Here is a 16750-nt window from a genome sequence, read left to right on the forward strand (position 1 = left end):
CGGCAACGCCATAAAGAGGACCAGGCATTTCAATCACGTCAGGTAAGATTCTATCCATTAACCACACATCGTTAAACGTTACTACCGAACTCAAGCATTATACCATGAATAAACTTTTCCGTACCAAAAACACTCAGTCACCTACATTGTAATTCATTGTGCTTCAACCTATCCTATTGATTGGCCCCTATGACACGGCTTGTGCAAAACAGCCTTGTAGCATGGCTCATATCCTGCCATAGATCTTTGAGCCAGGTAGTCATGACCTGGACCTCTGGTCTCCATCCCAAATTGCGCCCTATTCCCTATGGGCCCTGGTCAAAAATAGAGCACTATAAAAGGAACAGGGTACCATTTGGAACGCAGCCCTGGATCTGACTGAAGCAGGCCTCTCATCTGGGATCGATCTGCAGCTCTCTCTTGGCAATACTGTCCTCCCTGGTCGGTCACAACAACACCACAGCTTTAGGACATGGAGAACATTAGGGCTTACAGATCAATGGTGTTCCAATTGCCATTGCATTGCTAGAGGAGAGTTTTTCACCTTGGGGAATGAGTCATTTCTCGGCTTGCCGGCACATGTCAAGAACGGGCGAAAGGCTAATCCTTCAGTCTGTGGGTTTGACACAAGGGCAATAAACATTTACACTAGTCGCACTGAAACAGAGCAATGCTGAGCAGAAATAGAGAGCAAGATCCCTTGTTAGTATACTAAGAGCATTTATGAGACTTACAGAGACTCATACATGCAGAGACTTACTATTGTTCTAAACATTGTGTCACATTGTGTGTGTGTGTGTGCGTGTGTGTGTGTGTGTGTGTGTGTGTGTGTGTGTGTGTGTGTGTGTGTGTGTGTGTGTGTGTGTGTGTGTGTGTGTGTGTGTGTGTGTGTGTGTGTGTGTGTGTGTGTGTAAGTAAAGAAATAAGAGTAGCAAGGCTATATACAGACACCGGTTAGTCAGGCTTATTGAGGTAGTATGTACATGTAGGTATGGTTAAAGTGACTGTGCATATATGATGAGCAGAGAGTAGCAGAAGCATAAAAAGAGGGGTTGGCGGGTGGTGGGACACAATGCAGATAGTCCGGTTAGCCATGTGCGGGAGCACTGGTTGGTCGGGCCAATTGAGGTATTATGTACATGAACGTATAGTTAAAGTGACTATGGATATAAGATAAACAGAGAGTAGCAGCAGCGTAAAAGAGGGGTTGGGGGGGGACTCAATACAAATAGTCCAGGTAACCATTTTGTTACCTGTTCAGGAGTCTTATGGCTTGCGGGTTAAAACAGTTGAGAAGCCTTTTTGTCCTAGACTTGGCACTCCGGTATCGCTTGCAATGCTGTAGTAGAGAGAACAGTCTATGACTGGGGTGGGTGGGGTCTTTGACAATTTTTAGGGCCTTCCTCTGGCACCGCCTAGTGTAGAGGTCCTGGATGGCTGGCAGCTTTGCCGGAGTGATGTACTGGGCCGTACGCACTACCCTCTGAAGTGCCTTGCGGTCGGAGGCCGAGCAATTGCCATACCAGGCAGTGATGCAACCGGTCAGGATGCTCTCGATGTTGCAGCTGTAGAACCTTTTGAGGTATCTCAGGACCCATGCCAAATCTTTTTAGTTTCCTGAGGGGGAATAGGCTTCATGTCTTGGTGTGTTTGGACCATTCTAGTTTGTTGCTGATGTGGACACCAAGCAACTTGAAGCTCTCAACCTGCTCCACTACAGCCCCGTCGATGAGAATGTGGGCGTGCTCGGTGCTCCTTTTCCTGTAGTCCACAATCATCTCCTTAGTCTTGGTTACGTTGAGGGATAGGTTGTTATTCTGGCACCACACGGCCAAGTCTCTGACCTCCTCCCTATAGGCTGTCTCGTTGTTGTCGGTGATCAGGCCTACCACCGTTGTATCATCTGCAAATTTAATGAAGGTGTTGGAGTCATGCCTGGCCATGCAGTCATGGGTGAACAGGGAGTACAGGAGGGGACTGAGCACGCACCCTTGGGGAGCTCCAGTGTTGAGGATCAATGTGGCAGATGTTGCTACCTACCTTCACCACCTGGTGGCGGCCCGTCAGGAAGTCCAGGATTCAGTTGCAATGTTGCCTGTAATCCATGGCTTCTGGATGGGGTATGTACATACAGTCACTGTGGGGATGACATCCTCAATGCACTTATTGATAAAGCCAGTGACTGATGTGGTGTATTCCTCAATGTCATCGGAAGAAACCCAGAACATGTTCCAGTCTGTGATAGCAAAACAGTCCTGAAGTTTAGCATCTGCTTCATCTGACCACTTTTTTATAGACTGAGTCACTGGTGCCTCCTGCTTTAATTTTAGCTTGTAAGCGGGAATCAGGAGGATAGAGTTGTGGTCGGATTTACCAAATGGAGGAAGAGGGACAGCTTTGTACACATCTCTGTGTGTGGAGTACAGGTGATCTACATGTTTTTTCCCCTCTGGTTGCACATTTAACATGTTGGTAGAGATTTGGTAGAACTGATTTAAGTTTCCCTGCATTAAAGTCTCCGGCCACTAGGAGCGCCGCCTCTGGGTGAGCGGTTTCCTGTTTGCTTATTTCCTTATACAGCTGACTGAGTGAGGTGTTATTGCCCGTAGCTCTTTGTGGTGGGAAATAAATAGCCATGAAAAGTATAGCTGAGAACTCTCTAGGCAAGTAGTGTGGCCTGCAATTCATCACAAAATACTCTACTTCATGCGAGCAAAATGTAGAGACTTCCTTAGATTTCGTGCACCAGCTGTTGTTTACAAATATGCACAGCCCGCCCTCCCTCATCTTACCGGAGTGTGCTGTTCTGTCCTGCCGGTGCAGCATATATCCCGCTAGCTGAATATCCATGTCGTCATTCAGCCACGATTCCGTGAAACATAGGATATTACAGTTTTTGATGTCCCGTTGGTAGGATATTCGTGATCGTACCTCATCTAGTTTATTGTCCAATGATTGCACGTTGGTGAGTAATATTGACGGTAATGGCAGCTTTCCTACTCGCCTTCTGCGGGTCCGGACGAGGCATCCGGCTCTTCGTCCTCTGAGTCGCTTCCTTTTGCGAATAAATGGGATGTCTACACTGTGGGGTGTTTGGAGGATATCGTGTAAGTCCTTCTTGTTGTTGAAAAAATCTTTGTCTAATCTGAGGTGAGTGATCGCTGTCCTGATATCCAGAAGCTCTTTTCTGCCGTAAGATACTGTGGCAGAAACATTATGTACAAAATAATTAACAAATATCGCGAAAAAAAAAACATAATAGCACAAATAGTTAGGAGACCGTAAAACGGCAGCCATCTCCTCCGGCGCCATCTTAGAGACTATGAATTGACAGTACATGACATGACAAGGCCAGTGAACACGTCAGTTGGCGTAGCGTTTCTTATTTCGGTTTGAAATTAGCCATTCAATTTTGGGGCGAGGACTTTTTCCTGAACACGTGAACTGAAGCAGGTCAAACTCTGGGCCCTTGTTGATTAATCCTTAGGCTCCAGAGTTATAAATAGGGCCTGAGGTTTTACCTATGAGCTCATTGTCTATAGTAAATTCTAAGTGTTTATGGAGTGTTGCTCTTAAGCCTGTTTGCTTGCCTTGTTCCCTGGTCTTGCTTTCCTCTCCATGGGGTGTTGACAGGCCATCCCCACCATGCTGCTCCTTATATCACCACTGCTACTGCTACTGTTAGTGTTACTGCTGCTACTAGTACTACTGCTACTTCTACTACTAGTGCTACTGCTAGTGTTACTGCTACTACTACTGCTACTGCTATTACTACTGCTACTACTGCTACTACTACAACTACTGCTACTGCTATTACTACTGATAGTACTAGTGCTACTGCTACTGCTAGTACTATTGCTACTACTAATGCTACTACTACAACTGCTGCTACTTCTACTGCTACTGCTTCTACTACTGCTATTGCTTCTACTACTGCTACTGCTTCTACTACTGCTACTACTGCTGCTACAACTACTGCTATTACTACTGATACTACTAGTACTACTGCTACTGTTACTGCTACTGCTTCTACTATTGCTACTGCTAGTGCTACTACTATTGCTACTGCTACTACCACTGCAATTGCTACTGCTTGATGGTAAACCTCTAGATACATGTACCCTACTGTAGAAGAACGACTGCTCTAAGTCTGGTGGAGGCTCTGGAAACAATATTGTCCCCTGACATGTTCTGGTTAGGCGAAACAGTTAACACCCCAGCTAACTCTCCTACCGCTCCCAGAAAACTACTGTATGCAAACACAGCTTAATGTACAGTACATGTGGGGGCGTGAGACTGGGGGCCGGTCTAGGTGTTCGGGTCTAGGGCCAAGTCTACACTCCTCTGCTCCTCTGACAAGACGAGAGGCTGTCTGTAGATACATCTCCCGTGTAACCTCTTGCTCACGATATACTGCAGTTTTCATAAGTTGAGGCAGGTTAAGTTATGCTTCTGGACATTTACTGCAGGAGTAGCAACATTTCATCTTTACATCACCCAAGTGGGTGCTACACAGGTGTGTGTATGATGGAGGAAATGACACTAACGCTGGTGACAGAAACTGTCCTCACTACACGTAGTGACTATGGACTCAGTCCATAATGCTCCACAGTGCACTGCCCTGCCGAGATGGAAAGTTAATCAAGGTTCACTGCTGGGATTTCCTGTAGTAGCACCTCTTATATCAACACACTGACAGGAAGCCTTCACAGCACAGGAACAATAGGTGTCCACATTAAATTGGCCAATATGAACCTCTATATCCGTTCAAGGGAAAATACTGTTGCTGTACAACATAAGGCAACCTCCCACTGTATTCAAAACACACACAACCCTTTCGCCACATATACTCCCAATAAAGAGAACCAGAATCCAGGAACTGACTGGAAAAACTGAGCGAGTTTGTTGGAACTGGGGACTTTTGGTTAGCATGCTGACAGCAGAGACGCTATCCTAAGTTTCTTGGTGCGAGAACAAGCTCTTTGCAGGCTTAAATACATCCGCAACATCTTGCAAACTGTTCTTGAGGTGTATTTCCTGTCCTGTGGTGGACAATGCTTCCTTCTCACTTTCTGGGCATTTGGAAAAGTCCCTGTGACAGATATCTGTTAGAATGCTTTTAGCAGTTAATTCAACGGATCCAATGTACTGGATCTGAAAACACAATGGGTAGACTGGATTAAGAATCCAGAAAAAGGCTCTAGAATAGGCCTATATAATGCAGAGAAGATACTTTACGAGCAGATCAACATAGCTAACTTAACTATTACTACTACCCCTAACTCCTACAGGGGTAGGAGCAGATCAACATAGCTAACTTAACTATTACTACTACCCCTAACTCCTACAGGGGTAGGAGCAGATCAACATAGCTAACTTAACTATTACTACGACCCCTAACTCCTACAGGAGTAGGAGCAGATCAACATAGCTAACTTAACTATTACTACGACCCCTAACTCTTACAGGGGTAGGAGCAGATCAACATAGCTAACTTAACTATTACTACGACCCCTAACTCCTACAGGGGTAGGAGCAGATCAACATAGCTAACTTAACTATTACTACGACCCCTAACTCCTACAGGAGTAGGAGCAGATCAACATAGCTAACTTAACTATTACTACGACCCCTAACTCCTACAGGAGTAGGAGCAGATCAACATAGCTAACTTAACTATTACTACGACCCCTAACTCCTACAGGGGTAGGAGCAGATCAACATAGCTAACTTAACTATTACTACGACCCCTAACTCCTACAGGAGTAGGAGCAGATCAACATAGCTAACTTAACTATTACTATTACCCCTAACTCCTACAGGGGTAGGAGCAGATCAACATAGCTAAGTTAGAGGACTGGATTAAGAAAAGGAACACTTACTCTGGTAGAGATCGTCGTATGATGGAGTGTACTTGTCTGTAGGCATCCAGTTTGGACAGACAATTGCACACGGTGTGGTTGGCAAAGCTGATAGTCACTAGGTTGTTATTTGTACTGCTGGAAACTGTGATTTCAAACAGCTAGGAGAAACAGAGAAAGAAAATGAGTCAAGTAACAGATAGTAGGACTTTCAGACAGTTTTCTTTAGTCACCATAATGGTGAAACCTACAATGAATAGTGGTTTTCAGACAGTTATGAGAGAAAAAAAACTATTATCAAGCAACTGACAGAGATAATAGTACTTGTAGGATCTGTATTTGTCTAGTTGATGTCACGGCACGACCAAACTTGATGATCAACCTTTTTGCCACAGTTTCTTTGCAGCATTCGAGTCAGGACCATTTGAGGGTTGAAGATTAAATCTAAAAACAACCAGATAAGTGGGGCTAAGAATGGGGCATGTTGTGCAACTCTAAATTCACAGACCACTGACACACAACCACACTGTGTATAAACTCTCTAACCACAACTACAGACAACATTGAAGTGGACGGGATAGCAGCCATGATAGAGGGAATGAGGCAAGGGAGCTTGTTGTTATTAGTGTTGGCAGGAGATTTCTGTATCACGCCTTGATCAATTAAACACTATTCATTGAGGTTACTCTGTTCTAGGGCCGCATAGGGAGGAATGGAGTAGACTCAAGCAGTGATTGAGAGTGAGTCTGTGAATGGCCATTGGCTCCCAAAGCATGAATAGCAAACAAACGTCTCTGTGACTTGAATCCAGACTTTTCTTCCCTTCAATGAAACAGGTCAGTCCACATTCACTCAAAGAAAATAACAGACCACTCAATGAGGACTAGAGTCCTTTAGGATGATTAAAACTGACCTAAGCAACCACCCCGATCCTCCACCTGGCAGACATGTTACCAAGGCAGCCCAGTCTGATTAGTCTCAGCACCTTGGCAATGGGCTTTGGCAGAGGCCATTCCAGCTTCCTCTTAATAAAGCGGTAAAACATGACAAATGCCCCGGTAATAAATACTGCAACCCTTATCACAATACATTGATGAGGTTGGGAATGGTTTATACGTGAGGGGAATACCCGGGAATACCAAAAATACTGTAATAACGGGATGATCTGACCCCCTTGCCCTAACGTCGCCCCAGAAAGTCCTCCCCGGTGACAGGGAGGGGTGCTTCCCTACCTTCCCCTACCCGCCCCTCCTTCCCATCCACACCCGGCTCCTTACAGCCGTGCTTACGCACTTATACTGCATCCCACATCCCCCCTCAACACACTAACCCCTCGTTAGGCTGGCAACGTACATGAGAGAGAATCCTTAAGGAGTCTTGATGTACTGTACCTGACAATGGACACGACTCGCATCTGGGGAAAGGAAGTGAGCACTACCAAAGAGCTGTCTTAAAGAACACTCCCACTGTACCCACAGAATAGTTCATTGAGGCCAGAGGAAAGAAATATTAAAAGATCTGTAAAATCAACTAGCGATGCTCAGATAAAATGTTATTGGTCACATACACATGGTTAGCAGATGTTAATGCGAGTGTAGCAAAATGCTTGTGCCTCTAGTACCGACCGTTCAATAATATCTAACAAGTAATCTAACACATTTTACAACAACTAATTTACACACACAAATGGAAAGGGATGAATAAGAATTTGCACAGTTGACGTCGGAAGTTTACACACACCTTAGCCAAATACAGTTAAACTCAGTTTCTCACAATTCCAGACATTCAATCCTCGTAAAAATTCACAGTCTTACTTAGGTCAGTTAGGATCACCACTTTATTTTAAGAATGTGAAATGTCAGAATAATAGTAGAGGGAATTATTTATTTCAGTTTTTATTTCTTTCACCACATTCTCTGTGGGTCAGAAGTTTACATACACTCAATTAGTATTTGGTAGCATTGCCTTTAAATTGTTTAACTTGGGTCAAACATTTTGGGTAGCTTTCCACAAGCTTCCCACAATAAGTTGGGTGAATTTTGGCCCATTGCGACAGAGCTGGTGTAACTGACTCAGGTTTGTAGGCCTCCTTGCTCGCACACGCTTTTTAAGTTTTGCCTACAAATTTTTCTACAGGCTTGAGGTCAGGTTTTGTGATGGCCACTCCAATACCTTGACTTTGTTGTCCTTAAGCCATTTTGCCACAACTTTGGAAGTATGCTTGGGGTCATTGTCCATTTGGAGACCCATTTTGCGACCAAGCTTTAACTTCCTGAATGATGTCTTGAGATGTTGTTTCAACATATCCACATAATTTTCTTTCCTCATGATGCCATCTATTTTGTGAAGTGCACCAGTCCCTCCTGCAGCAAAGCACCCCCACAGCATGATGCCGCCACCCCCTTGCTTCACGGTTGGGATTGTGTTCTTCGGCTTGCAAGCATCCCCCTTTTTCCTCCAAACATAACGATGGTCATCATGGCCAAACAGTTATATTTTTGTTTCATTAGACCAGAGGGCATTTCTCCAAAAAGTATGATATTTGTCCGCATGTGCAGTTGCAAACCATAGTCTGGATTTTTTATGGCAGTTTTAGAGCAGTAGCTTCTTCTTTGCTGAGAAGCCTTTCATGTTATGTCGATATATAACTCATTTTACTGTGGATATAGATACTTATGTACCTGTTTCCTCCAGCATCTTCACAAGGTCCATTGCTGTTGTTCTGGGATTGATTTGCACTTTTCGCACCAAAGTACGTTCATCTCTAGGAGACAGAACGCGTCTCCTTCCTGAGCGGTATGACGGCTGCGTGGTCCCATGGTGTTTATACTTGCGTACTATTGTTTGTACAGATGAACATGGTACCTTCAGACGTTTGGAAAAGGTCTAAAAAAAATTCTGAGGTCTTGGCTGATTTCTTTTCATTTACCCATGATGTCAGGCAAAGAGGCACTGAGTTTGAAGGTAGGCCTTGAATAACATCCACAGGTACACCTCCAATTGACTGAAATTATGTCAATTAGCCTATCAGAAGCTTCTAAAGCCATGACATCATATTCTGGAATTTTGCAAGCTGTTTAAAGCCACAGTCAACTTAGTGTATGTAAACTTCTGATCCACTGGAATTGTAATACAGTGAATTATAAGTGAAATAATCTGTCTGTAAACAATTGTTGGAAAAATGACTTGCATCATGCACAAAGTAGATGTCCTAACCGACTTGCCAAAACTATAGTTTGTTTTCAAGAAATTTATGGAGTGGTTGAAAAACTAGTTTTAATGACAACCTAAGTGTATGTAAACTTCCAACTTCAACTGTACATATAAATAAATGGATGAGCGATGACCATACGGCATAGGCAAGATGCAGTAGATGGTATTGAATACAGTATATACATATGAGATGAGTAATGTAGGATATGTGGTGACGAGTGATACCATTATTAAATCCATTTATTAAATTGATTTAAGTGGCAAGAGATTTGAGTATGTATGTTGGTAGCAGCCACTCTATGTTAGTGGTGGCTGTTTAACAGTCTGATGGCCTTGAGATAGAAGCTGTTTTTCAGTCTCTTGGTCCCAGCTTTGATGCACCTGTACTGACCTCGCCTTCTGGATGATAGCGGGGTGAACAGGCAGTGGCTCGGGTGGTTGTTATCTTTGATGTTCTTTTTGGTCTTCCTGTGACATCGGGTGGTGTAGGTGTCCTGGAGGGCAGGTAGTTTGCCCCCGGTGATGCGTTGTGCAAACCGCCCAGCGGTTTGAGCCCTGCCGTTGTGGGCGGAGCAGTTGCCATACCAGGTGGTGATACAGCCCGATAGGATGCCCTCAATTGAGCATTTGTAAAAGTTTGTGTTGTGTTTTCGGTGACAAACCAAATTTCATCAGCCTCCTGAGGTTCAAAAGGCACTGTTACGCCTTCCTCACCACGCTGTCTGTGTGGGTGGACCATTTCAATTTGTCTGTGATGTGTACGCTGAGGAACTTGAAAATTTCCACCTTCTCCACTACTGTCCTGTCGACGTGGATTGGGGGGGTGCTTCCTTTGCTGTTTCCTGAAGTCCACAATCATCTCCTTTGTTTTTTTTTGAAGTTGAGTTAGAGGTTATTTTCCTGACACCACACTGACAGGGCCCTCCCCACCTCCCTGTACGCCGTCTCGCCATTGTTGGTAATCAAGCCTACCACTGTAGTGCCGTCTGCAAACTTGATGATTGAGTTTGTGGCGTGCATGGCCACGCAGTCATGGGTGAACAGCGAGTACAGGAGAGGGCTGAGAACGCACTGTTGTGGGGCCCCAGTGTTGAGGATCAGCGGGCTGGAGATGTTGTTTCCTACCCTCACCACCTGGGGCTGGCCCATCAGAAAGTCCAGGACCCAGTTGCACAGGGCGGGGTCGAGACCGATGAGTTTGGAGGCTAATGATGAGTTTGGAGGGTACTATGGTGTTAAATGCTGAGCTGTAGTCAATGAACAGCATTCTTACATAGGTATTCCTCTTGTCCAGATGGAATAGGGCAATGTGCAGTGTGGTGGCGATTGCGTTTGTCTGTGGACCTATTGAGGCGGTAAGCAAATTGGAGTGGATCTAGGGTATCAGGTAGGGTGGAGGTGATATGATCCATGACCAGTCTCTCAAAGCACTTCATGATGACAGAAGTGAATGTTACAGGGCGATAGTCATTCAGCTCAGTTCCATTTGCTTTCTTTGGAACAGGAACAATGCTGGCCATCTTGAAGCATGTGGGCACAGCAGACTGGGATAGGGATTAATTGAATATGTCTGTAAACACACCAGCCAGCTGGTCTGCGCATGCTCTGAGGACGCGGCGAGGGATGCCATCTGGGCCGGCAGCTTTGCGAGGGTTAACACGTTTAAATGTTTTACTCACTTTGGCCACGGTGAAGGAGAGCCCACAGGCTTTGGTAACAGGCCTCGTCAGTGGCACTGTATTGTCCTCAAAGCTAGCAAAGAAGTTGTTTAATTTGTCTGGGAGCAAGACGTCAATGTCCGCGACGAGGCTGGTTTTCTTTTGTAGTCTGTGATTGACTGTAGACTCGGCCACATACGTCTAGTGTCTGAGCCGTTAAATTGCGACTCTACTTTGTCTCTATACTGACGCTTTGCTTGTTTGATTGCCTTGCAGAGGGAGTAGCTACACTGTTTGTATTCGGTCATGTTTCCAGTTGCCTTGCCATGATTAAATTGGGTGGTTCGTGCTTTCAGCTTTGCGCGAATGCTGCCATCAATTCACGGTTTCTGGTTAGGGAACGTTTAATAGTCACAGTGGGTACAACATCACCGATGCATTTGCTAATTAATTAATTGGGTCAGCCTCTGGGATAAGATCGCATGTCTAGGGTGGTGGTCCGATCAAAGGATCCACTTCGGGAAAGTCGTATTCCTGGTAATAATGTTGTTAAGTTTACGTCGCTTTTATATCAAATAGTTCTTCCCAGCTGTATGTAATAATGCTTGAGATTTTCTGGGCTAACAATGTAAGAAATAATACAGAAAAAAAAGTACTGCATAGTTTCCCAAGGACCTGAAGCGAGGCGACCATCTCTGTCGGCGCCATGATACTGCAGGTTACGTAAAGCAAAAGTCAGGTAAACTGTTTACTAATTAAGTTCATCCTAACTATTCAGTGAGTCAACCTGTCTGACTTCCAGCCCTGTCAAACACATGAGTTCGTTGAGTCATTTACAATCCACTGAGCCTGCACATTGTCTGGGATCAGGTGGGCATAAAGCCAGATAACAGGTAACTGGAGAGACTTTTGATTGGCCATTAGTTCTGGTAGTGGAAACCAAACAGTAGGTCTACAGACCAACCTGCCTGGCCACAGACCAACCTGCCTGGCTACAGACCAATCTGCCTGGCCACAGACCAACCTACCTGGCCACAGACTAACCTGCCTGGCTACAGACTGACAAGTAATCCAAAGGTTGTGGGTGAAGACATATCCAAGATGGCGTAGCAGTCAGACGTCTTTGTCCTGTCATGTTCCTTGTATATATCATTTTACATATTTTTTGTCGCATATCCTTTCAAATATTTTGCTAAACCTCATCATCTAAATACTCTCATGCAACCCGCCTCACCCAATGTGGCGTGGATCTGATTTTTTTTCCTAATGTATTTATATTTACTTCGGATCTGGAATCCCTCAACTGAAGCTAGCCAGCTAACTACCAGCTATCAGTCAGCAGACCATTGCCAGCGGTCATCAGCTAACCTTCAGCTCGGAAAGCTCTCGCCAGTTCGAACAACGTGACTCTAACCAGAGCATAACGGACCTGTTATTTTTATCCCCGAATTCCTACCACAAACTGAACATTTTCATCTAGATATTCACAACTAGCTAACCGCAATCCCGGATGACTACTCCTGGCAAGCATTTCCATCCCAGAGCAAGCACCAATTAGCTTGAAGCTAGCCCGGCCAGGGCTCCTGTGCTACCACCGAAGCATACTCCTGAGCTATATCGGCCGGCTAGCTACCTAGAGCTACTTGGAACCCTACTAATTCCACGACTGGTCTATCGACATCACCGCACGAAGAGGCAAAAACAAACCCCCATCGCGACGTCCCCTCCAAAGGCTAACTTTCTAGCCCCTCCTATCTGTTTGCTTGCTAACCCAGTCTGCTAACTGCTAAACTGCCGAGCCCTGGTCTGCTAACTGCTAGCTTGCCTGCCCGGTCTGCTAACTGCTAGCCCTTGCTAACTGCTTGCTTGCTATCCCGGTCTGCTAACTGCTAGCTTGCCCTGGTCTCCTAAATGCTAGCCCATGCTAACTGCTTGCTTGCTAACCCGGCCTGCTAACTGCTAGCTTGCCCTGGTCTACTAGCTGCTAGCTTGTTTAGCTCTGGCCTGCTAACTGTTAGCTTGTTAACCTGCTAACTGTCTGAATCGCCATGTCCCCAGCCAGCCCAACCACTCACTGGACCCATATGTTCACTTGGCTATGCATGCCTCTCTCTAATATCAATATGCCTTGTCCATTACTGTCCTGGTTAGTGATTACTGTCTTATTTCACTGTAGAGCCTCTAGCCCTGGACAATATGCCTTAACCAACCATGTTGTTCCAACTCCTACATATGCGATGACATCACCTGATTTAAACATCTCTAGAGACTATATCTCTCTCTCTCCAATGTACTCACATCCTACCTTACCTTTGTCTGTACACTATGCTATCGTGCCCAGAAACCTGCCCCTTTTACTCTGTTCTGAACGTGCCAGACGGCCAGTTCGTATAGTCTTTAGTCGTACCCTTATCCTACTTCTCCTCTGTTCCTCTGGTGATGTGGAGGTTAATCCAAGTCCTGCAGTGCCTAGCTCCACTCCCACCCCCCAGGTGCTCTCATTTGTTGACTTCTGTAAACGTAAAAGCCTTGCATGTTAACATTAGAAGCCTACTCCCTAAGTTTGTTTTACTCACTGCTTTAGCACACTCTGTCAACACAGATGTCTTAGCTGTGTTTTAATCCTGGCTTAGGAAAACCACCAAAAACCCTGAAATCTCCATTGCTAACTATAACATTTTCTGCCAAGATAGAACTGCCAAAGGGGGCGGTGTTGCAATCTACTGCAAAGATAGCCTGCAGAGTTCTGTATTACTTTCTAAGTCTGTACCCAACAAATTTGAGCTTCTACTTCTAAAAATTCACCTTTCCAGAAACAAGTCTCTCACTGTTGCCGCTTGCTATAGACCTCCCTCTGCCCCCAGCTGTGCCCTCGATACTATATGTGAACTGATTGCCCCCCATCTATCTTCTGAACTCCTGCTACTAGGTGACCTAAATTGGGACATGCTTAACACCCCGGCCATCCTACAAACTAAGCTTGATGCCCTCAATCTCACACAAATTATCAATGAACCTACCAGGTACAACCCCAAATCAGTAAACACGGGAACCCTCATAGATGTCATCCTAACTAATTCACCCTCCAAACGACCACCCCCTATCCTGTGGCGTTAGCAAATGCATTAGCAAACGCTCCCTGAAACACTTCTGCGAGAAGGCCTTTCTAATCGACCTGGCCGGGGTATCCTGGAATGACATTGACATCATCCCGTCAGTAGATGATGCCTGGCTATTCTTTAAAAGTGCCTTCCTCACCATCTTAAATAAGCATGCCCCTCTCAAAAAATGTAGAACTAGGAATAGACATAGTCCTTGGTTCATGCCAGACCTGTCTGCCCTTGACCAGCACAAAAACATCCTGTGGCGTTCTGTATTAGCATCGAATAGCCCCCGTGATATACAACTTTTCAGGTAAGTTAGGAACAAATATACACAGGCAGTTAGAAAAGCCAAGGCAAGCTTTTTCAAACAGAAATGTGCATCCTGTAGTACTAACTCAAAAAAGTTCTGGAACACTGTAAAGTCCATGGAGAATAAGAGCACCTCCTCCCAGCTGTCCACTACTCTGAGGCTAGGAAACACTGTCACCACCGATAAATCCACTATAATTGAGAATTTCAATAAGCATTTCTCTACGGCTGGCCATGCTTTCCACATGGCTACCCCTACCCCGGTCAACAGCCCGGCACCCTCCACAGCAACCCGCCAAAGCCCCCACCATTTCTACTTTACCCAAATCCAGATAGCCGATGTTCTGAAAGAGCTGCAAAATCTGGACCCCTACAACTCAGCCGGGCTAGACAATCTGGACCCTCTCTTTCTAAAATGATCTGCCGAAATTGTTGCAATCCCTATTACTAGCCTGTTCAACCTCTTTCGTATTGTCTGAGATTCCCAAAGATTGGAAAGCTGCCGTGGTCATCCCCCTCTTCAAAGGGGGTGACACTCTAGACCCAAACTGCTACAGACCTATATCTATCCTTCCATGTCTTTCTAAGGTCTTCGAAAGCCAAGTTAACAAACAGATTACTGACCCTTTCGAATCCCACCATACCTTCTCCGCTATGCAATCTGGTTTCAGAGCTGGTCATGGGTGCACCTCAGCCACGCTCAAGGTTCTAAACGACATCATAACCGCCATCGATAAGAGACATTACTGTGCAGCCGTATTCATCGACCTGGCCAAGTCTTTCGATTCTGTCAATCACAACATTCTTATTGGCAGACTCGACAGCCTTGGTTTCTCAAATGATTGCCTCGCCTGCTTTACCAACTACTTCTCTGATAGAGTTCAGTGTGTCAAATCGGAGGGCCTGTTGTCTGGACCTCTGACAGTCTCTATGGGTTTTTCCACAGGGTTCAATTCTCGGGCTGACTCTCTTTTCTGTATACATCAATGATGTTGCTCTTGCTGCTGGTGATTCTCTGATCCACCTCTACTTAGACGACACCATTCTGTATACTTCTGGCCCCTCCTTGGACACTGTGTTAACTAACCTCCAGACGAGCTTCAATGCCATACAATTCTCCTTCCGTGGCCTCCAACTGCTCTTAAACGCTAGTAAAACCAAATGCATGATTTTCATTCGATCGCTGCCCGCACCTGTTCGCCCGTCGAGCATCACTACTCTGGAAGGCTCTAACTTAGAATATGTGGAAAACTACAAATACCTAGGTGTCTGGTTAGACTGTAAACTCTCCTTCCAGACTCACATTAAGCATCTCCAATCCAAAATTAAATCTAGAATCGGCTTCCTATATCGCAACAAAGCATCCTTCACTCATGCTGCCAAACATACCCTCGTAAAACTGACCATCCTACACATCCTCGACTTCGGTGATCTATAAAATAGCCTCCAACACTCAAGTCAACAAACTGGATGCAGTCTATCACAGTGCCATCCGTTTTGTCACCAAAGCCCCATACACTACCCACCATTGCGACCTGTACGCTCTCGTTGGTTGGCCCTCGCTTCATACTCGTCGCCAAATCCACTGGCTCCAGGTCATCTACAAGTCTCTGCTAGGTAAAGCCCCGCCTTATCTCAGCTCACCAAAGCAGCACCCACTCGTAGCACGCGCTCCAGCAGGTATATCTCACTGGTCACCCCCAAAGCCAATTCCTCCTTTGGTCGTCTTTCCTTCCAGTTCTCTGCTGCCCATGACTGGAACGAATTGCAAAAATCTCTGAAGCTGGAGACTCACATCTCCCTCACTAGCTTTAAGCACCAGCTGTCAGAGCAGTTTACAGATCACTGCACCTGTACATAACCTATCTGTAAACAGCCCATCTATCTACCTACCTCATCCCCATACTGGTATTTATTTATTTATTTTGCTCCTTTGCACCCCAGTATCTCTACCTGCACATTCATCTTCTGCCGATCTTCCATTCCAGTGTTTAATTGCTATATTGTAATTACTTCGCTACCATGGCTACCATATTTCCTTAACTTACCTCATTTGCACTCACTGTATATAGACTTTTTGTTTTCTTTTGTTCTACTGTATTATTGACTGTATGTTTTTGTTTATTCCATGTGTAACTCTGTGTTGTTGTATGTGTCAAATTGCTACGCTTTATCTTGGCCAGGTCGCAGTTGCAAATGAGAACTTGTTCTCAACTAGCCTACCTGGTTAAATAAAGGTGAAAAAAAATGTCAGGGGGTGTTGACACAACCAGCTGGTCTTTCTCTGGGGATACCCAGTAGTACCATGAGTCAGTGGTTTAGCTATGAGTCTCCAAGTAAGCCTATCAAAGAGTCATGGGAGCTGTAGTTGGGCTTGAAATCATTTAAATCTGTATTCGCAAAATAGCATGGAAAATGCATGCTTCAATTTTCAATCTGAATCCAATCACGCTTGGTATGTATCCAACCGGCAATGTTGAACAAGTAGTTACGTTACCAAACACATGTCGGCTACATTACTTCGCTGTGTTATTGAACTGCAGGTTTCAATTTCATTCTTGGTGCCCTGTGTCTTGCTAATGAGAGCTATATAGATATATAGAAC

The 16750-nt window shown here is 45.1% G+C and overlaps 1 protein-coding gene across 1 annotated transcript in view; it reads right to left on the bottom strand.

Moving 5' to 3' along the window:
• Window positions 1–16750, bottom strand: part of LOC135507601 (vascular endothelial growth factor C-like) — a 59490-nt gene that overhangs the window by 18397 nt on the left and 24343 nt on the right. The window contains exon 4 of the mRNA XM_064927146.1: window positions 5883–6022. Within this exon, the coding sequence (XP_064783218.1) occupies window positions 5883–6022 (140 nt within the window). The remainder of the gene's footprint in view (window positions 1–5882; window positions 6023–16750) is intronic.

Source organism: Oncorhynchus masou, chromosome 21, assembly GCF_036934945.1.
Source record: "Oncorhynchus masou masou isolate Uvic2021 chromosome 21, UVic_Omas_1.1, whole genome shotgun sequence".
Lineage (NCBI taxonomy): Eukaryota > Metazoa > Chordata > Actinopteri > Salmoniformes > Salmonidae > Oncorhynchus > Oncorhynchus masou.